This window comes from Bufo bufo, chromosome 4, assembly GCF_905171765.1.
Source record: "Bufo bufo chromosome 4, aBufBuf1.1, whole genome shotgun sequence".
Classification (NCBI taxonomy): Eukaryota; Metazoa; Chordata; class Amphibia; order Anura; family Bufonidae; genus Bufo; species Bufo bufo.
In genome coordinates, this window is record NC_053392.1 from 423,004,433 (window position 1) to 423,027,450 (window position 23,018).

General features: G+C 45.2%; 1 protein-coding gene across 1 annotated transcript in view; it reads right to left on the reverse strand.

Moving 5' to 3' along the window:
- NUP133 (nucleoporin 133) overlaps positions 1 to 23,018 on the reverse strand; it is a 301,419-nt gene that overhangs the window by 149,062 nt on the left and 129,339 nt on the right. The window contains exon 11 of the mRNA XM_040429313.1: positions 13,293 to 13,450. Within this exon, the coding sequence (XP_040285247.1) occupies positions 13,293 to 13,450 (158 nt within the window). The remainder of the gene's footprint in view (positions 1 to 13,292; positions 13,451 to 23,018) is intronic.

Here is a 23,018-nt window from a genome sequence, read left to right on the forward strand (position 1 = left end):
TGACAGGGCCAGCCGTGATCTCCTCCTCCGGCCGGGTCAGTATTTCAAAAATCGCGCGCCTGTGTTGATTCAGCGCAGGCGCTCTGAGATGAGGAGGCTCGTCTCCTCAGAACTCCCTCAGTGCGCCTGCGCCGATGACATCACCGAAAGAGAAGACGTCATCGGCGCAGGCGCACTGAGGGAGTTCTGAGGAGACGAGCCTCCTCATCTCAGAGCGCCTGCGCCGAATGAACAGAGGCGCGCGATTTTTCAAATACTGACAGGGCCGGCCGGAGGAGGAGGAGATCACGGCTGGCCCTGTCAATCAACACGGCGAGGGGGCGGTTTTCTGCTGCGGCTACCAGCAAGTAGACGCCCTACTTGCTGGTAGAGACCGGATTTACATATTATAAAACTTCGTTTTCTAAAGAAACGGCCGCATGAAAGTAAGTGATAAGATTATATTCTCCTATATCGCGCTATAAGGAATGTAACTATCCAAAAAAAAAAAAAAAGAGTTTTGTGGGGTGACAGAAGCCCTTTAAGAAGTCACTTTATGGAGCTTACATAATAGAAAACACCATGTTCCAATTTTAGAAACTGCATCCCTCAAATGATTCTACATAGATTTTTTACAAACTTTGTTAACCCTTTAGGTGTTCCACAGGAATTAAAGGAAAATAAAAATGAAATTTCCTTATTTATTCTTTTTATTTACAGATTTTCCATTTTAATCCATTCTCCAGTAACATTTCAAAGGTTAACAACCAAATAAATCTCAATATTTAATACCCTGATTCTGCAATTTACAGAAACATCCCCTATGTGGTCGTAAACTGCTGTATGGGCACATGGCAGGGCTCAGAATGGAGGGAGCACCATTTCACAGGAATAATTTTCAGGCACCATGTCACTTTTGAAGACACCCTTCCAGTGTAAATCCCCCAAAGTGACCCCATTTTGGAAGCTAAACCACTCAAATTATTCAAAAATGATTTTACAAACTTTGTTAACCCTTTTGGTGTTCCACAAGAATTAAACGACAATGGTGAAATTGCATTTTTTACAGACTTTAACCACTTAAAGAGGACCTTTCACCTGTATAAACTATGTGAACTAAGTATGCTGCCATATAGAGCGGCGCCCGGGGATCTCACTGCACTTACTATTATCCCCGGGCGCCGCTCCGTTCTCCCGTTATGCCCTCCGGTACCTTTGCTTCTTAAGTTATAGTAGGCGGTGTCTTCTCTTGTCCTGTGGGCGTCTCCTTCTCCTAGGCTGTAGCGCTGGCCAATCGCAGCGCACAGCTCACAGCCTGGGAGGTTTTTTTCTCCCAGGCTGTGAGCTGTGCGCTGCAATTGGCCGGCGCTGCAGCCTAGGAGAAGGAGACGCCCACAGGACAAGGGAAGACACCGCCTACTATAACTTAAGAAGCAAAGGTACCGGAGGGCATAACGGGAGAACGGAGCGGCGCCCGGGGATAATAGTAAGTGCAGTGAGATCCCCGGGCGCCGCTCTATATGGCAGCATACTTAGTTCACATAGTTTATACAGGTGAAAGGTCCTCTTTAACCTGCTGGGGACACAGGGCGTACCCTGATGTCCCGGTACTTAAGGACACGGCGTACAGGTACGTCCTGTGTAGGGACTGGGTGCCTGCTGAAATCAATCAGCAGGCACCCTGGGTCAATGCCAAGGGGGGTCGTCTGACACCCACGGGGATCAGAGACTTCAAAATAGCTTTATTTTGATATTTAATTGGGGTTGTGTGGCAGTGCGGGCGGGCAGGCGTGCGAACAGCCGCGAGTGATGGCAGCGAGTGATGGTTACCATGGCAACCGGACGCCTTCACAGGCTTCCTGCTGTCCATGGTGCTGATCTGACTTCTGCTAAAGGCAGAAGTCTGATCAGACTTTGTAAAGTGAAAATACAGTACAGTACTCTATATAGCGTACTGTTTTGTATTATACAGACATCAGACGCACTGGATCTTCAAGAACCAAGTGGGTCTGGGTCAAAAAAAAGAAAAACACATTTATCACTAATTAAACAAATAAATAAAAATTCCCTACACATGTTTGATATCACCACGTCCGTAACGACCTGATCTATAAACCGGTCATGTTACTTTCCCAGCATGGTGAACGCCATAAAAAATAAAAACTATGATGAAATTGAAATTTTGCCCACCTTACTTCCCAAAAAGGTAACAAAAGTGATCAAAAAAGTTGTATGTATGCCAAAATAGTACCAATCAAACAGTCACCTCATCCCGCAAAAAATGAGCCAATACATGAGACAACGGCACAAAAAAACATAAAAAAAAAAAAAATTGTCGCATGCCCCCCAAAATAGTGCCAATCTAACAGTCATCTCATCCCTCAAAAATGAAACCATACCTAAGACAATTGCCCAAGAACTGAAAAAACTATGACTCTCAGACTATGGAGACACTAAAACATGATTTATTTATTTTTGTTTCAAAAATGATATTATTGTGTAAAACTTAAAATAATTAAAGAAAGTATACATATTAGGTATCACCACATCCGTAACGACCGGTTCTATAAAAATACCACATGACCTAACCCCTCAGATGAACACTGTAAAAAAAATTAAATAAAAACGGAGTCAAAAAAGCAATTTTTTTTGTTACCTTACATCACAAAAAGTGTAATAGCAAGCGATCAAAAAGTCATATGCACCCCAAAATAGTGCCAATCTAACCGTCATCTCATCCCGCAAAAATTATACCTAACCTGAGACAATCGCCTAAAAACTGAAAAAACTATGGATCTCAGACTATGGAGACACTAAAACATGATTTTTTTTTTTGGTTTCAAAAATGATATTATTGTGCAAATAACTAAAAGGTATACTTATTAGGCATCGCCGCGTTCGTAGGAACCTGCTCTATAAAAATAGCACATGACATAACCTGTCAGATGAACGTTGTAAATAATAAAAACGGTGCCAAAACAGCAATTTTTTTGCCAATTTTCCATTTTAAAATTTTTTTTCCCGTAACAAAGCAAGGGTTAACAACCAAACGAAACTAAATTTTTATTGCCCTGATTCTGTAGTTTACAGAAATGCCCCATATGTGGTCGTAAACTGCTGTATGGCCACACGGCAGGGCGCAGAAGGAAAGTAACGCCATATGGTTTTTGGAAGGCAGTTTTTGCTGGACTGTTTTTTTTTTACACCATGTCCCATTAGAAGCCCCCCTGATGCACCCCTAGAGTAAAAACTCCAAAAAGGGACCCATTTTAGAAACTACACCTCTCAAGGTATTCAAAACTGATTTTACAAACTTTGTTAACCCTTAGGCCTCTTTCAGACGGGCGTTGCAGGAAAATGTGCAGGTGCGTTGCAGGAACACGCACGCTTTTTCCGCGCGAGTGCAAAACATTGTAATGCGTTTTGCACTCGCGTGAGAAAAATCGCACATGTTTGGTACCCAGCTTGGGATCGGGGTTGTGTAGATTGTATTATTTTCCCTTATAACAGTTATAAGGGAAAATAATAGCATTCTGAATACAGAATGCATAGTAAAATAGCGCTGGAGGGGTTAAAAAATAAAATGAAAAAATTTAACTCATCTTAATCCACTTGCTCGCGCTGCCGGCATCTCGTCTGTCTCCTTCTTTGCTGAACAGGACCTGTGGTGAGCATTCATTGCAGGAACAGGACCTGTGGTGACGTCACTCCAGTCATCACATGATCCATCACCATGGTGATGGATCATGTGATCACCGGAGTGACGTCACAACAGGTCCTGTTCAGCAAAGAGGGAAACAGACGAGATGCCGGCAGCGCGAGCAAGTGGATTAAGGCGAGTTAAAAAAAAAAATTTTAACCCCTCCAGCGCTATTTTACTATGCATTCTGTATTCAGAATGCTATTATTTTCCCTTATAACCATGTTATAAGGGAAAATAATAATGATCGGGTCACCATCCCGATCGTCTCCCAGCAACCGTGCGTGAAAATCGCACCGCATCCGCACTTGCTTGCGGATGCTTGCGATTTTCACGCAACCCCATTCACTTCTATGGGGCCTGCGTTGCGGGAAAAACGCTGAATATAGAGCTTGCTGCGATTTTCACGCAACGCACAAGTGCTGCGTGAAAATCACCGCCCATGTGCACAGCCCCATAGAAATGAATTGGTCCGGATTCCGTGCGGGTGCAATGCGTTCAATCCGCGCGGAATACTCGCCCGTGTGAAAGGGGCCTTTAGGTGTTCCACAAAAATTAATTGAAAATGGATATGAAATTTCAGAATTTCACTTTTTTGGGGCAGATTTTCCATATTAATTATTTTTTTCCACTAACAAAGCCAGGATTAACAGCCAAACTAAAGTCAATATTTATTGCCCCGATTCTGTAGTTTACAGAAACACCCCATATGTGATCGTAAACTGCTGTACGGGCACACGGCACAGCGCAGAAGGAAAGGAACGCCATATGGTTTATGGAGGGCAGATTTCACTGGGATCATTTTAACTTGACATGTCACATTTGAAAACCCCCTGATGCACCCCTAGAGTAGAAACTACAAAAAAGTTACTCCATTTTGGAAACTACGGGATAAGGTGGCAGTTTTGTTGGTACTATTTTGGGGTACAGATGATTTTTGTTGCTCTATATTACACTTTTTGAGGCAAGGTAACAAAAATAGTTGTTTTGGCACTTTTTATTTTTTGTTATTTACAACGTTCATCTGACAGGTGAGATCATAAGCTATTTTTATAGAGCAGGTTGTTACGGACGCGACAATTCCAAATATGACTACGTTTTTGGGTTGTATGTTTCATTTTTACATAATAAAGCATTTTCTCCATATTCTGAAAGCCCTAGATTTTTTTTGGGGGCGACTTATGTTGGATCTAATTTTGTTCAGTATGAGAGGACTGTTTGATTGGTACTAGTTTGGGGTGCGTATGACTGATCACTTGCTATTACACTTTTTGTGATGTAAAGTGACAAAATGGCTTTTTGATACCATATTTATTAGATTTTTTTTATGGACGGTGTTCACCTGAGGGGTTAAATCGTGTGATATTTTTATAGAGCAGGTCGTTACGGACGCGGCAATACGAATATGTATACTTTTATTTATTTAAGTTTTATACACTAATATTTTTTAAACAAAAAATAAAATAATCACATTTTAGTGTCTCCATAGTCTGAGAGCTATAGTTTTTTTATTCTGTTAGGTAGGGAATCATTTTTGCTGGACGAGATGACGGTTTGATTTTGATTACACTTTTTGCGATGTAAGGCGACAAAAAAAATGGCTTTTTGGACACAATATATATATTTTTTTTTACGGTGTTCCCCTTAGGGGTTAGGTAATGTGGTATTTTTATAGAGCATTATGCAAAATAATTGTGGAGCCCCAGTTATGGGTCTTCAACACAGTGAAAGCCAGATTTCCCTCAAAGGATTTTGCTCGGTTTTCCTTCCTTTGAGGGATATCTGGCTTTCACTGTGTTGAAGATCCATAACTAGGGCTCCACAATTATTTTGCATAATGCTCTATAAAAATACCACATTACGTGACAAAAATAACTTTTTTTGACAGTTTTTCTTTATGGTGTCTATCGGACGGAGTGGATCATGTGATATATTTATAGAGCCGGTCGTTACGGATGCAGCGATATCTAATATGTGTGTTTTTTCTTCTATTTATTATTATAAAATCAAGGGAAAGGTTTTTGTTTTTTTTCTTACATTTTTTTTAAAACTTTATTTCTGTCCCACTCTGGGACTTCAACTTTTGGGGGTCTGATCCCTTCAGCAATACATTACAATACATCTGTATTGTAATGCATTGCCCGTTAGTGTATTACACAGAGTAATACACTAACAGGTTGCCTAGGAGACCCAGCATGAGGCTGGATCTCCTGGGCACCTGTAGAAGGCAGGTCCCGATACCGTGCAAGGCATTGGGCAGCCTCTGCATGGCATCGGGCTGCCTTCTGACACATCGAGTCCCCGCCACAGCACCATAGCAGCGCGGGTACTCGATGCGCTCCCTCACCAGACACAAACCCCTTCTATGTCGCGGTCAGCGGTATAGAAGGGGTTAGGCTTTTACAGCGATGTCGGCGGATACAGCAGGGGCCCGGCTACCAGGGACTGCCGGACCCCTACAGTGATCTGGCGCGCACCGCTCCGGTGCCCGCCGTGCATGTACGACGGAATGCATTCTGCCAATGCATCCCCCGCCGTACATGCACGGCGTTTTGCGTTAAGGGGTTAATTTTTATTTATTTTTTTCCTGTAACACAGCAAGGTTTAACAGCAAAACAATCCTCAATATAGATTTCCCTAATTCTGTAGTTTACAGAAATAACCCATGTGTTGTGGTAAACTGCTAAATGCCCACCCCGAAAGGAAGAGAAGCGCCATATCGTTTTTGAAGGGCAGATTTTGCTGGAATGGTTTTTGGACGCCATGTCACATTTGAAGAGACCCTGGGGAACTCCTACAGTGGAAACCCACAAAAAGTGACCCCATTTTGGAAACTACACCCCCAAAAAGCGTTTGCTATTACATTATTACCATGTGATCTGTCGACAGAAGAATGTTGGGATAAGATCAGCCGAAAGACACATTATTAAAATGGTTACTTTTAGTAACATAATTTATAAGACTAAAAAAAAGACATTGTCCATCTAGTTCAGCCTGTTATCCAGAGAAAGGCAAAAACCCCTGTGAGGTAGAAACCAATTCCACATTTTACGTAGGAAAAAAATAATCCTTCCCGACTTCAATCAGACTAACTCCCTGGATCAACAACCTCTCCAGAAATCTAATAACTATAACCTGTAATATTATTACACTCCAGAAATACATCGAGGCACCTATTGAAGTCTTTTAGTGAATTCACGATCACCAGCTCCTCAGGCAAAAAGTTCCATAGTGTCATTGCTCTTACCATAAAGAATCCTTTTCTATATTGGTGTACAAACCTTCTTTTCTCAAGACATAGAAGATATCCGCTCGTCACAGTCTTGGGTAAAAAGTAGATCATGGGAGAGATCTCTGTACTGACCCCTGATATATTTATACATGGTTATTAGATCTCCCCTCAGTCGTCATTCTTCTAAAGTGAATAACCCTAATGTTGATAATCTTTCTGGGTACTGTAATCCCCCCATTCCAGTTATTACTTTAGTTGCCCTTATCTGAACCCTTTCCAGCTTTGCTATGTCTGCATTGTTCACAGGAGCCCAGAACTGTACACAGTACTCCATGTGTGGTCTGACTAGTGATTTGTAAAGTGACAGGACAATGTTCTCATCACATGCATCTATGCCCCTTTTGATGCAACTCATTATCTTATTGGCCTTGGCAGCAGCTGTCTGACACTGGTTTCTACAAGCTTAGTTTGCTGTCCACTAAAATTTCTAAGACCTTTTCCATGTCAGTGTTACCCAGTGTTTTACCTTTTATTATCTACCTTGCATTATTACTTCACATGTGCATAACTTTACATTTGTCAGTTGTAAACCTCATCTGCTCAAGCCTCCAATCTATCCATATCCATCTGTAGCAGTATACTGTCCTCTTCCGTGTTAACTACTTTACAGTTTAGTGTCATCTGCAAAAAATGTATAATTGTACATTTTTCTCCCTGCACCTTCCCTTATGAATTGTTCTACACCCTCCTTCCACTCCTCCTCCAGTTTCATTACCTCGCCCCAGGTCTCCATCTGCACTAGGGCTGAAACAATTACTTGATTTATTAATACAGAAAAATGTCGCACTAGAATGAGGGGTAATCTCGCAGAGGTGCTCCCACTGACAGACAACACCCAGTCTGACAAAGGTAAGTACAATCAATAGATAATAGTGGGGCACTCTCTATTAGTAAAGGGATCTTTATTGAATAAGATAAATTAACAATAAGATATCACAAATATGGCAATAAAATATCAGCAATAGTTGGTAGTAATATTTAACTTGGTAACGTCATAAAACCTAAAGCAATAAAATCATACATGCATATTCAGATCCCAATAATCAAATAAAATCTAAAAGGCAATAATGTGAGGTCTCTGATCCTAAAAGCAATAATGGTCATTAAAGATAGTCAGTCATAGATATTCAATAATAATATTCAATGGTAATATTCGATAAAAGTTCTTCGATGTAAAATATTCTATAATAAAAATATTCGATAAAAATTGCTGGAAATGAGAAGAAGTCACAAATCAGAATTATCGATCTCTACCGAATATTCAGAATAAATGCCAGCTCATGGCCAATTCTCAACACACATTCATTTAGTGACCAAAAATTCGAAACACAGATGGAAGTCGATAATATATAAGACGACATACCACCTGCTCATACAGACAGCGGCGTCCCGCTGTATTTGCCTGGAAAGCGATCGCTTAGTTTGGAATATGCACAGTCTTACCAGACGGTCTTTTAGCTGGACTATAGGCCCTCGACTCAGTCCGCTTTCTATGAAGGTTAAGGTTCCAATCTCAAGGGCTGTTTGATCAAGTTTGAATTTAGCGCCAAACAAACTGCTGGATACACGTGGTCTTGTGTTTGAAACGAGAAGTCTTTCGCGTAGTGATAGTTTCCTTCTTTGGCAATTCAATGTTCATACGATAATATCCAAGCCTCCTCAGTCTGGCAATGTCCTCCTTCCAAGTAGGGGGGTTAATACCAGACGCGTTTCGGGGTTTTAGAGAAGTGACTTCATCAGTGGTTGACATCCCCCTGTTCATGCCCCACCTTTTTAGTGGGCAAGGTGTGTGTATTATCTAATGATTACTCAATGCAGATTCGTCTGTGTCATGTTACCACGGAGTGGGAGTGAAGTGCTATTACTTTCCGATACGTGGTCACCCGCCGGCCCGCACTGCACTTTATTCCTGACACATTGTCAAGGCATAGTACACGTAAGCGCGCTCTATTATCCGACGGTGTGTGAGGTCAGAACGGCAGTGCAGCGCGCAGAGAAGATGATGGAGCTGTGGAGCGGCGCCCCTACAGGAAAGGTAAGTATTGTCGCTGGGGAGATGGTGGCACTGGAGGGGGGGCAAGCTGGTGGCACTGGAGGGGGGGCAAGCTGGTGGCACTGGAGGGGGGGCAAGCTGGTGGCACTGGAGGGGGGGCAAGCTGGTGGCACTGGAGGGGGGGCAAGCTGGTGGCACTGGAGGGGGGGCAAGCTGGTGGCACTGGAGGGGGGGCAAGCTGGTGGCACTGGAGGGGGGGCAAGCTGGTGGCACTGGAGGGGGGGCAAGCTGGTGGCACTGGAGGGGGGGCAAGCTGGTGGCACTGGAGGGGGGGAAAGCTGGTGGCACTAGAGGGGGGGAAAGCTGGTGGCACTGGAGGGGGGGCAAGCTGGTGGCACTGGAGGGGGGGCAAGCTGGTGGCACTGGAGGGGGGGCAAGCTGGTGGCACTGGGGGGGGGGCAAGCTGGTGGCACTGGGGGGGGGGCAAGCTGACGGCACGGGGGGGGGGCTAGCTGACGGCACGGGGGGGGCAAGCTGACGGCACGGGGGGGGCAAGCTGACGGCACGGGGGGGGCAAGCTGACGGCACGGGGGGGGCAAGCTGACGGCACGGGGGGGCAAGCTGACGGCACGGGGGGGGCAAGCTGACGGCACGGGGGGGGCAAGCTGACGGCACGGGGGGGGGCAAGCTGACGGCACGGGGGGAGCTAAAGGCATGGGGCGAGAGTGGAGCTGATGGCACTGGGGCGAATGGAGCGGATGGCACTGGGGGGGGGAACTGATGCACTTGGGCTGATCGCACAGGGGGGAACAAAGGGTGTTGGGGACTGAAGGCAGGGGTCTGATAAGTTTTTATAAAGGAAAACAGTCTATTAATTCATTTTTTCTTATTAGATTACTCGATTAGAGTCCATTAACATGTCCGTAGAATGGGTCCGGACCTATTCATTCTCTATAGGGTCGGAAGAGATGAAGACAGCACACAGTGTGCTGTCCGCATCCACATTTCCGGAGTGCGGCTCGATCTTCCGGTCCGCGGCTCCCGAAATAAATAGAACGTTCTATTCTTGTCTGCAATTGCAGACAAGAATAGGCAGTTCTATGGGGACCCCGGCGGGATGTATTGCGGATCCGCAATACACAACGGACGTTTGAATGGACCCATAAATCGTAAAAAATAATCGATAGATACTCGATTTCTAAAGTAATCGTTTACTGCAGACCTAATCTGTACTTTCTTCGCCTCCTATAATGTCATTACCCCCACCCCCTGGTTTAAACACTCCTCCAACCTTCTAGCCATCTTCTCCCCCAAAACAGCTGCACCTTCCCCATTTTGTTTTCAAGCATTACAGTACACGTATTTCTTATTGTTATACACGAGAAGCTAACAGGATTAGGGCTCTTTCACACTTGCGTTCTTTTCTTCCGGCATAGAGTTCCGTCGTCGGGGCTCTATGCCGGAAGAATCCTGATCAGTTTTATCCTAATGCATTCTGAATGGAGTGAAATCCGTTCAGGATGCATCAGGATGTCTTCAGTTCCGGACCGGAACGTTTTTTGGCCGGAGAAAATACCGCAGCATGCTGCGCTTTTTGCTCCGGCCAAAAATCCTGAACACTTGCCGCAAGGCCGGATCCGGAATTAATGCCCATTAAAAGGCATTAATCCGGATCCGGCCTTAAGCTAAACGTCGTTTCGGCGCATTACCGGATCCGACGTTTAGCTTTTTCTGAATGGTTACCATGGCTGCCAAGATGCTAAAGTCCTGGCAGCCATGGTAAAGTGTAGTGGGGAGCGGGGGAGCAGTATACTTACCGTCCGTGCGGCCCCCGGGAGCTCGAGAGTGACGTCAGGGCGCCCCACGCTCATGGATGACGTGTCGCATGGATCACGTCATCCATGCGCATGGGGCGCTCTGACGTCATTCTGGAGCGCCCCGGGAGCCGCACGGACGGTAAGTATACTGCTCCCACGCTCCCCACTACTACTATGGCAGCCAGGACTTTAATAGCGTCCTGGGTGCCATAGTAACACTGAACGCATTCTGAAGACGGATCCGTCTTCAAATGCTTTCAGTTCACTTGCGTTTTTCCGGATCCGGCGTGTAATTCCGGCAAATGGAGTACACGCCGGATCCGGACAACGCAAGTGTGAAAGGGCCCTTACTTTGTGGCATGGCTTTTTTGTATTACATTGCAAAAGTAGAAAAATGTAGAAATAAGCATTGCATTTATTTTTTTACACACTCCTCACATAAAAAAAAAAAAAAAGATATTGGCTGTGTTTTTATATCAGAGGAAAGCTCCATTTGGGTTGCCAAAAAAAAATAATTATAATTAAAAATCTACATCTACAATCTGCCTTAGAACAAGTAGAACCCTAGTCCGACTCAAAAAGTTCAAAGCATTTGAAGAAGACTTAGGCCTCATGCACACGACCGTTTTTTTTTTTTTGCGGTCCGCAAAAACGGGTTCCGTAGTTCCGTGTCCGTTTTTCCTTCCGTGGGTCTGCCTTGATTTTTGGAGGATCCACGGATATGAAGGAAAAAGTCGTTTTGGTGTCCGCCTGGCCGTGCGGAGGCAAACGGATTCGTCCTGACTTACAATGCAAGTCAATGGGGACGGATCCGTTTGAGGTTGACACAATATGGTGCAATTGCAAACGGATCCGTCCCCCATTGACTTTCAATGTAAAGTCAGGAGTTAATATACCATAGGATCGGAGTTTTCTCCAATCCGATGGTATATTTTAACTTGAAGCGTCCCCATTACCATGGGAACGCCTTTATGTTAGAATATACCATCGGATTTGAGTTACATCGTGAAAACTCATATCCGACAGTATATTCTAACACAGAGGCGTTCCCATGGTGATGGGGACGCTTCAAGTTAGAATATACTACGAACTGTGTACATGACTGCCCCCTGCTGCCTGGCAGCACCCGATCTCTTACAGGGGGCTGTGATCAGTACAATTAACCCCTCAGGTGCCGCACCTGAAGGGGTTAATTGTGCGTATCATAGCCCCCTGTAAGAGATCAGGGGCTGCCAGGCAGCAGGGGGCAGACCCCCCTCCCTCCCCAGTTTGAATATCATTGGTGGCCAGTGTGCCCCCCCCCCCCCTTCCCTCTATTGTATTGTATTATCATTGGTGGCCAGTGTGCAGGCCCTCCCTCCCTCTACTGTATTATCATTGCTGGCCAGTGTGCGCCCCCCCCCTCCCTCTATTGTATTATCATTGGTGGCCAGTGTGCGGCCCCCCCCCTCCCTCTCTTTATTGTATTATCATTGGTAGCCAGTGTGCGGCCCCCCCCCTCCCTCCCTCCCTCCCTCTATTGTATTATCATTGGTGGCCAGTGTGCCCCCCCCCCCCCCCTCTATTGTATTAATATCATTGGTGGCCAGTGTGCGGCCCCCCCCTCCCTCTATTGTATTATCATTGGTGGCCAGTGTGCGGCCCCCCCTCCCTCTCTTTATTGTATTATCATTGGTAGCCAGTGTGCGGCCCCCCTGGCCCCCCCCCTCTATTGTATTATCATTGGTGGCCAGTGTGCGCCCCCCCCCCTCCTCTATTGTATTAATATCATTGGTGGCCAGTGTGCGGCCTCCCCCCCTCTCCCTTCCCTCCCCCCCGATCATTGGAGGCAGCGGAGAGTTCCGATCGGAGTCCCAGTTTAATCGCTGGGGCTCCGATCGGTAACCATGGCAACCAGGACGCTACTGCAGTCCTGGTTGCCATGGTTGCTGCGCTGTCTGTGACCGGCCGGGAGCTCCTCCTACTGGTAAGTGACAGGCCTGTGCAGCGCATTGCTTAATGATCTGTCACTTACCAGTAGGAGGAGCTCCCGGCCGGTCACAGACAGCGCAGCAGGTAAGTATGATGCTTCTAATATTGCTAAGTAACCATGGCAACCAGGACTGCAGTAGCGTTAGGACAGGTCATATTTTTGGGACGGACAGGATACACGGATCATGGAGGCAGATGACAAACGGTGCATTTTCCGAGTTTTCAACGGACCCATTGAAAGTCAATGGGTCCGCAGAAAATCACGGAAAACGGAACAACAGCCACGGGTGCACACAACGGTCGTGTGCATGAGGCCTAAGAGGGGAGAAAAAGGGTCAAGGATGGCAATTTTCAGAGCCAGTCAGTCAGAGAAGGATGTCTTACAACTAGTAAGAGTAAAAACTGCATGCACTACTCTTCAGCGGCGCTGCCTGCAGCTTCTCTCCGTTGAAAGGGAGCACTATTGGGGAGCATGCTGGAAGCTGGGTGACCCTTGGGTTGGTGGATGACAATGGAGTGACTCGATTGAGAACACATTACCTGATTACTAGCTCCAGCTAATGAAGAGGACAAAGAATCTTCAACATCTTCTGGCAAAACAGAGACACTTTCACGAGGAACAACAGCTAGAAGGCCACTCTTTCTTGTGAAAAAGACTGGCAGATCTGCACAGGACCCAGCTCCAATAACGTGATCCCCTGTAAATAATAGAGAATAAAAACATAATAACAAAACATTAACAGCAGTGGTACACTCTGTATATTTTCATGTGTTTTGAGGGATGCTATACAGAGAAAGATGAAGCCAAAGACATATTTAAAGGAAATGTTTCCCCGAAAATGTTATCTACCAGTTAAAACCAGATAGTAATTCATCTTTTTTTCTCATCTGTTTTTATTTTCTGATTGTAGATTTTTTTATTTTATTTCCTGAACATTTTTATGGGGGCTGCCATCTTGCCTGAGCTGTTCATAACTGCATTCACAAAGCATATAAAAATTGCTTTATGGAAGCCCCATGAACCATAGACACAATGGACAGGAGGGGACCCTATTGTCTTACAAAGAAGAGTTTTCTGTGACCTGTGCAGAGGTCATTGTACAAGGGAAGAACAGATAAACTTTGACAATCATCTATTGTGAATAGTGGATCCTGTCTTATCTATACACAGAGATGATGTCACTACAGGGAGAATTAGAATTAGGTTAAAGGGGTTATCCGAGTTATGGAAAAAAAAAACTTCTAAAACTCACCAGGACATACATATACATTAGTTAAGCTTGATTTCTTAAGAGAAAAACCCATACTTACACCTTTGATTTTTTTGTACTCACCGTAAAATCCTTTTCTCGTAGTAGGCATTGGGGGACACAGCACCATGGGTATACGTCCAACTACCACTAGGAGGCACTAGACACAAAAAGTGTTGGCTCCTCCCAGGTGGGCAATACCCTCTCCACAGGCACGAGGCTATTCAGTTTGTACCAAAAGCAGTAGGAGAGAGACAAAAAGCAAGGAACCAACAACTCCCGAACCAGGAAAGATCAAGAGACCATCCCGGAGAAGCGGAAGTAAAAACATAGGGTGGGATCTGTGTCCCCCAATGCCTACTACGAGAAAAGGATTTTACAGTGAGTACAAAAAATCAAATTTTCTCTTGCATGGCATTGGGGGACACAGCACCATGGGACGTCCGAAAGCAGTCCCCGAGGGGCGGGAAAGAACAGCCATGCCACCGGTTGGGCATACAGGTGCAGGAGAACTATGTGACCCAACAGGAAAAAACACGGAATGGGCAAGAGGTTCCATAACAAGGAAGAAACCTCAAGGAAGAAGCAGTGAAGACTGCCAGCACCCCAGGACAAATGCCTGGAAGAAAATGCCAAATGCAAGAAGAAGGCAAAAGGGAACACCGAGCTCAGCCAAGGGCTGGAGAAAAAATTAGGACAGCACCGCGTGTTGGAACTACCTAACGCTCTAAATTGTCTCAGACCCAAAGAGCGAAAAAAAAAAACTGTGGCCAACCCCTGACAGGCCAGGGGAGAAGGAAACAGGGAAGCACTGGAAGCCAAACGAGTGAGGGAAGCCATAGCAAGGCTCACATGTGAAGGGAGCAGGTCTCCCCTCACCGCAAGGCAGGTGATGAAGTTAAGCGCCCTATTGAAAGGTGAAAACCCAAGGCTGCAGGAGGAAACCGCCAACCCTTGGAGAAGGAGGGGGCTGTAGGTAAAGGCCAGGAAAAGAGAATGATAAGACCTGCGTCCCAAAAACAGGAGATGAGGCTCAAGCCTCTGAAAACAAGATATCACTGTGAAGCGTAAGACCAGAGGAAACTCTGGGCATGTGAAGTATCAAGGAAAAAAGGAACCAGATACAGGCCCAGGAAATCTCAGCAGGGATACACTGGACTGAGAGACATGGGAGTAGAAGGAGAGTACTCCAAACAGCCTAAGGAGGAAATGTTTTACAACAGGAGGAGGTCCCTCCCGAAGGAGACCATACGGTGGAATTGCAAACCGTAGCACCAAACCACTCAATACCAGGTACTTGACGTGGGAGGATGGGAAAAGAGACACAAATCCCAAGAGGACCACAAGGCTATTTGAACCCATAAAGTGAACAATCAACCCAGGAACTCTACCTATGAAGGGAGTAGGATGGCTGTTTGGTGCACACTATGATGAGGTAGGTGCAATGGTCACGGCAATTGGAGGAGGCCTCAATATCTCGTCCGGTAAGGGAGAGAAAATGCCACATGGTACACCATAAAGCCACACAGGAGTAACGGCTACAGCATCCGGAGATGGTGCAGGTACTCTACCTATGAAGGGATCAAGGTGGCAACTTGGTGCCCACTAGAACCAGACAGGGGCAATTCTATGGCAATTGAAAGTGGCCTCTATATCTCGCCCGTAGGGAGAAATGTTGCCGCATGGAACACAATAGAGCCCGCCAGGGGTATTGGGTACAGCATCTGGAGATGGTGTAGGTACTCTACCTATGAAGGGAGCAAAGTGGCTTGGAACAGACAGTTGCAATTGCTACGGCAATTGAAGGCGGCCTGTATATCTCACCCGGAAGGGAGAAATAGTGCCGCATGGAACACCATAGAGCCAGCCAGGAGTAATGGCTTCAGCATCTGGAGTAGGTGTAGGTACTCTACCTATGAAAGGAGCAAGGCAGCTGGAAACAGACAGATATAATTGCTTTTTACTCACCAACCTAAAGGAGGCCTTTGCCTGAGCTAACAGCTTGCCTAGAACAGGGACCCCCTGTAATGAGGTAGAGTGGAGAACACCAGCACCAGGATGGGGACCCGGTGGAAACACTCTCAAATGTGTAGAGCAAAGCCCCTGGTATAGGGAAACCAGGAAGGCTCGTCAGGTACAGAGTATGGCAGTGGTGCAGGTACCCCCCTGTTAAGGAAAAGGTGTACGTACCAGAGACACCACGTAGGTGACTCAGTATGCTAAACACGGGGATGGCTGCCTTACCTGTGCGGTTGAATACCTGTGCAGTCAGGGGAGCGCCATCCGAAAATCCACTAGAGGGGATACCAACCCTGTGTAGGAGAGGTTCCTCCCAGAGGGCCTCCTGAGGGAATCGGTGCAGAGGTGTCCCCAGAGGCAACGGATGGGGTGACAGGAAAGGATTAGTCACCAGCCTCAGGCCTGTCCTGGGGAGGACCCGAGGAGGGGTGGAACCCTGTTAAGACCACCCGAGGTTGTACTGTGGAGCTACCCCTTGCCAGACCCGGTATCTGAGCGTGCCCCATCTGCAGGGAGAACCCTGGGAGGGCAGAGGTGGCCGCAATTTGGGTAGGTAGCGGTCCAGCGACTCCACCAGGGATTGGGAGAGTCGGACAAGGTTCCCATGGCTTTGACAGGGAGGGAGCCCATTCAGGGGGGATCTAAACAAAAGGATTGGACAGGGGACACGATGGGGTCTGGGAAGAGGTACTGCACACAAGCATGGACAGGCTGACCGCATGGCAGCCTTCGCAGACAGCGGACGCACGAGAAAACACGTGGCGATCTGAGGAGAGGCTGGGAGAGGAGACCCTCATAGAGCAGCCAGCAGAGGCTGTCTTATCTGGACCCGGATGCCATGTTCCCCAAAGAGGTGCTGCAGCAGCTATAGAGGTGGTCAGGAGGGCTGCTGGAGAAATGAAGCAAATGGGGGGGGGGGGGTTAGCCACCCCCTCCAACAGAAAACCCACGTTAGACCAGGAAAGGGTGGAGGAGATAGCCCCTCCTGAGCGCGGTAAGAAAAGCCCGGGAAGGAAGGAGGAGGGGCCAGGAAGAAGGCGGCCTAGCAGGCCCAAAAGCCAGGGCCTCGATTTATGAGGCGGTCGGGAATAGAGCGAGGGGGGCGAATCGCGGCCGACCGAGGGCCCTCCGGACCCACAAAACTAGGTGAGGAGGGTAGGGGGGGGGAGAGAAGCGACGCCTGGGGATGGGCGGATCAGGGCAAACGGAGCACCTGGGAGCCGGGAACGGGCCATGGAAGATGAGGCCTAGTCCCGGCAGAAGCCGGGGACTAAAGTAGCAGGGAAGGCCGGGGAGAAGACTGTGTGGCCTAGGAGGAGAGGAAAACCAACCAAGGGGGAAGAGAAAGGAGGAGAAACAAGAACATAAACCCCCCCCCCCCCCCACCACCAAGAAAAAAAGGGGGGGTTGTCTTAAAAGGGTTAACAACGTTTGTAAAATCAGTTATTAATACCTTGAGGGGTGTAGTTTCTAAAATGGGGTCATTTTTTGGGTGGTTTCTATTATGTAAGCCTCACAAAGTGACTTCAGACCTGAACTGGTCCTTAAAAAGTGGGTTTGGGAAATTCCGAAAAATTTCAAGATTTGCTTCTAAACTTAGCCTTCTAACATCCCCAAAAAATTAAATGGCATTCCCAAAACGATCCAAACAAGAAGTAGACATATAGGAAATGTAATAACTATTATATGAGGTATCACTATCTGTTTTAAAAGCAGAGAAATTAAAATTTGAAAAGTTGCGAATTTTTCCAAAATTTTGGTAAGTTTTGTATTTTTTTTTATAAATAAAAATGTAATATTTTGATTCAAATTTACCACTGTCAAAGTACAATATGTGACGAAATGACTTGGATAAGTAAAATCGTTTTAAAATTATCACCACATTTCAAATTAGCAAAAATCAGTCTGGTCCTTAAGATAAAAAAAATTACCCGGTCCTTAAGGGCTTCAAGTTCATATTTTCCTGCAATTTTTATTTTGTGTCATGCAGTATAAATGATACATTAAAATTATATTGGTTGATTTAATCATTTTACTGTTTACTTTACGTCTTAATTCTTTGCATCGTAGTATGTCACCAGATTATGCAGTTGCCACAATTCATTGTACTATAACTGTGCAGTGATAGAGAGCTAAGTAGTTGCTCCAGCGCCACCCCTAGCTAGTGTCAGCTAAATTATCCAGCTGACACCCTGCTGCCAAGACAAAGAACTGCAATCCCAGCCATTTAACCCCTTAAATGTAGCAGTCTATGCTGAACATGGTATCAAAGTGGTTGGACAGTAGCAAAGGGCTCTATCTGTTATCCCATGTCCACTTTCCTGGACTGTGGTGTGCAGGCAGGATGGCACTAAATAAGTCTTGGCATGGGTGGTCATAGGATGACAACACTCAAACAGCCCCCTCACGACATCCAGAGGGGAACAGAAGTTGGTCTGGTAATAGTGTGTCCCAAGGGGCAACTGAGAAGCGAGAAAGCTACTAAGATTGGTTGCAGGTAGGCAAGATGGCACTCTAATCTTCCTTAGGCCGAATGCACACGGCAGTGTTCCGCGGCCGAGAGCGGTCCGTGGTATGCCAGGCTGGATTCCTGTTCAGAGCAGGAGCGCACGGCGTCATTGGTTGCTATGACGCCGTGCGCTTCATGCCGCCGCTGCACTACAGTAATACACTCGTATTGATCTATACGAGTGTATTACTGTACAGCAGCGACGGCATGAAGCGCACGGCGTCATAGCAACCAACGACGCCGTGTGCTCCTGCTCTGAACTGCTGGTGAAGGCAGTCAGTGTAATCCAAAATGGGTATAGGCCGCATAGGAGACTATGTGGTTCCGTAAAAGAGCCAATCAGCAAATTTAATTGGTCATAAAAAAAAAAAATAAGGCCAGCAATTTAAGAGTAAACCAAAAGGTGTCTGTCTTGTTCAGCAGTCAAGCTCTACCCCTTCCAGTGAACATTTCTGATGTTTATATATACTTTTTACATTCATTGGTTGTCTGTTTAGTGTTCTTTAACCGCGTAAAAGAAAAATGAAACCAAAAATTATCTGCCAGTTAAAACTAGATAGCAATACACATCCTTTTTTTCTAATTTCTCTTAATTTTCCGATTACAGGTTTACTGTATTTTTCATTTTATAAGACACACTATTTTACCCCAAAAGTGAGGGGAAAATTACAGTGCTTCTCATCAAGCGAATACTAATGAACACATCCATTATGGAGGTGCTCATTAGTATGCAGGAGGTGCTGGGAGCGGTGAGTGATGCGCTGGTAGAGCTTGCTGTATTTACCGCTTTTCTAGGCATGCTCTGACCTGTGCAGATATTGTACAAGGAAAGAATAGATAAGCTTTGACAATCACCTATTGTGAATCGCGGATCCGGTCTTAGGCTACTTTCACACTGGCGTTTCTGGGTCCGCTTGTGACAGCTCACAAGCTGCCCAAAACGGATCAGTTTAGCCCCAATGCATTCTGAATGGTTAAGGATCCATTCAGAATGCATCAGTTTGGCTCCGTTCCGCCTCCATTCCGTTATGGAGGCGGACACCAAAACGCTGCTTGCAGCGTTTTGGTCCCCGCCTGGCGATGCAGAGCCAAACGGATCCGTCCTGACTTACAATGTAAGTCAATGGGGACGGATCCGTTTTCACTGACACAATATGGTGCAATTGTAAACGGATCCGTCCCCCATTGACTTTCAATGTAAGTCAGGACGAATCCGTTTGACTTACACTTAGATTTATTTTTTTACAGAGTAATACAAACGGATCCGTTCTGAACGGCTACCAGCGTTTGCATGATAGGTGAGGATCAGTCTGTGCAGACACCAGACGGATCCGCACCTAAACGCAGGTGTGAAAGTAGCCTTATATATACACAAAGGTGATATCATTACAGGCAGCATTAGAACGACAGATAAGCAGGTAACTGCAGTAAAGGGTTCTGTACAGACCATCCGCGTATTAGGCTTGGCGGCCACTGTGAAAACAGTAGGATTTTATGATTTTTGTTTGAATAAAGTTACATGGAGAATTAAGTTATCAACAAAATGTCTTTAATAATATATTAAACATAAAAATGTGATTTAAGCAATAAGTTGATTTCTGATGACATTTCATTTAACCACTTCCAGATCAGGCCATGTCAGTTTAGGTCGTAATAACTTTGGAAAGCTTTTACTAATCCAAGCCATTGTGAGTGTTTTCTCATGACACATTGTACTTACTGATAATGGTATGTGTCCGTATGTTTTAATGAAACTTTTGAAAACTCACTATTTTCTAAATTTGGATTTCTCTGCTTTTAAGATACAGTTACACCACACAAATTTCTAAAGCCAACTTTAACCTCTTAACTCCGCATGTACGGCGCGCTGATCGGGAGGGAGCAGGATCTGCGCACGCCTGACTGATACCCGGCAGGGGTCCGGCTATCAGTGACTGCTGTATGCGCCGGAGCATTAACCCTATGGTCAGCGCTGGCCGTGGCTGTGCGGACTTCAGACGTGTGCGGGGTGGCCATCGAATCCCCGCGTTGCTGTAACGGGGACCCGATGACCGGGAAGGCAGACCGCTGCCTTCCTTAGGCATCGTGGCTGCCTTCTGGGAGAGCCTTTGAGATCCAGCCCCCTGGATCTCACAGGCAAGCAGGCTGAAGTGTATTACACTGTGTAATACACTTACAGCCAATGCATTACAATACAGAAGTATTGTAATGCATTGTAAAGGGGATCAGACCCCCAAAAGTTGAAGTCCCAGAGTGGAACAAAAAATAAAGTGCAAAAAAGAAGTTTAAAAAATAAAGTTTTAATTTTTTTTTTCCAAGTTTCAAGAATTTTTATTTTTTATTTTTCCCAAAATAAAGTAAAAAAAAATTTGTGAAAAAATAGGCAAAAAAAAAAAATACATATTAGGTATTGCCGCGTCCGTATCGACAGACTATAAAAATATCACATGACTTAACCCCTCAGGTGAACACTGTAAAAACAAAACAAAAAAAAAAAAAAATTTTTGTCACCTTACATCACAAAAAGTGTAATAGCAAGCGATCAAAAAGTCATAGCGCCGATGCCTCCACACAAAAGTGCGGTTCACAGCAGCAACCTGCGCCACATATAAAGTGTTACAATCGCTCCTGAGGAAGCGTGGGGAGCATCCTCCATTAAGAAACGCGTTGAGTGAACACGATACTTGCATCTGCAGTCATATAGCAGGCAAAGCAGATAATAGGCTTAACAATCAGCCGTTATTTTTGGGTGAATAGCGGCATCTAGTGCTCCCTTCTCCCAGTTGCACTGCACTAGTGTCTAAAATTGATTTTCTGGGTTTGAAAACGGGGGAGTGTATGGCTTTACCCCAAAAAACTGCCTTGGTGGCCTTGACAACGCCTGTACGTGTGAGGGATTTATTGTCTGTTATAACCGTTAGCCGACATTAAAATATCCCTATACATTAGAGGCGTTTGACTTCAGGTATATGAGCGTATAGATGGCGCATTTATAAAAGCCCTCTGTATATGCTCTATTCCTGTATGCCTGTTGAGCACTGTTAAGGGTGGATTAGCCCATTTTAAATAGCAGTTCTTAAAAAAATATATATTTTTGTTTTAACATTCTATCAGGCTGTGATATAAAAAAATGAGACCCTAACTAAGACAATCGCCCCAAAAATATAAAAACTAGAACTCTCAGAATATGGAGACACTCAAACATGTTTTTTTTTTATTCAAAAATGCTGTTATTGTGTAAAACATAAATAAAAAATAGTATACATATTAGGTATCGCCGTGTCCGTAAGAACCTGCTGTACGAAAATATCACATGAACTAACCCCTCAGGTGAACACCGTGTAAAAAAAGCAATTTTTTGTCACCTTTCATCACAAAAAGTGTAATAACAAGCAATCAAAAAGTCATACGCACCCCAAAATAGTGGCAATCAAACCGTCATCTCATCCGGCAAAAATCATACCCTACCCAAGATATTTGCCCAAAAACTGAAAAAACTATGGCTCTCAGACTATAGAGACACTAAAACATGATTTTTTTTGTTTCAATAATGAAATCATTGTGTAAAAATTACATAAATAAAAAAAAAAAGTATACATATTAGGTATCGCCGCATCCGTGACAACCTGGTCTATAAAAATATCACATGATCTAACCTGTCAGATGAATGTTGTAAATAACAAAAAATAAAAACTGTGCCAAAACAGCTATTTCTTGTTACCTTGCCTCACAAAAAGTGTAAGGCCTATTGCACACGGACGTTTTTTTTTCCCGTTTACTGGACGTTTTTTGCGTTCCGTATACGGAACCATTCATTTCAATGGGTCCGCAAAAAAAACGGAATGTACTCCGTATGCATTCCGTTTCCGTATTTCCGTTTTAACATAGAACATGTCCTATTATTGCCCGCAAATCACAGTCCGTGGCTCCATTCAAGTCAATGGGTCCGCAAAAAAACGGAACACATACGGAAATGCATCCGTATGTCTTCCGTTTCCGTTCCGTTTTTTGCTGAACTATCTATTGAAAATGTTATGCCCAGCCCAATTTTATCTATGTAATTACTGTATACTGTATATGCCATACGGAAAAACGAAACGGAAAAACGGAACAGAACGGAAACAAAAAACGGGACAACGGATCCGTGAAAAACGGATCGCAAAACACGGTCGTGTGCAATAGGCCTAATATAGAGCAACCAAAAATCATATGTACCTTAAACTAGTACCAACAATACTGCCACCCTATCCCGTAGTTTCTAAAATAGGGGCACTTTTGTGGAGTTTCTACTCTAGGGGTGCATCAGGGGGGCTTCAAATGGGACATGGTGTAAAAAAAAAAACGGTCCAGCAAAATCTGCCTTCCAAAACCGTATGGCATTCCTTTCCTTCTGCACCCTGCTGTGTGCCCGTACAGCAGTTTACGACCACATATGGGGTGTTTCTTTAAACTACAAAATCAGAGCCATAAATATTGAGTTTTGTTTGG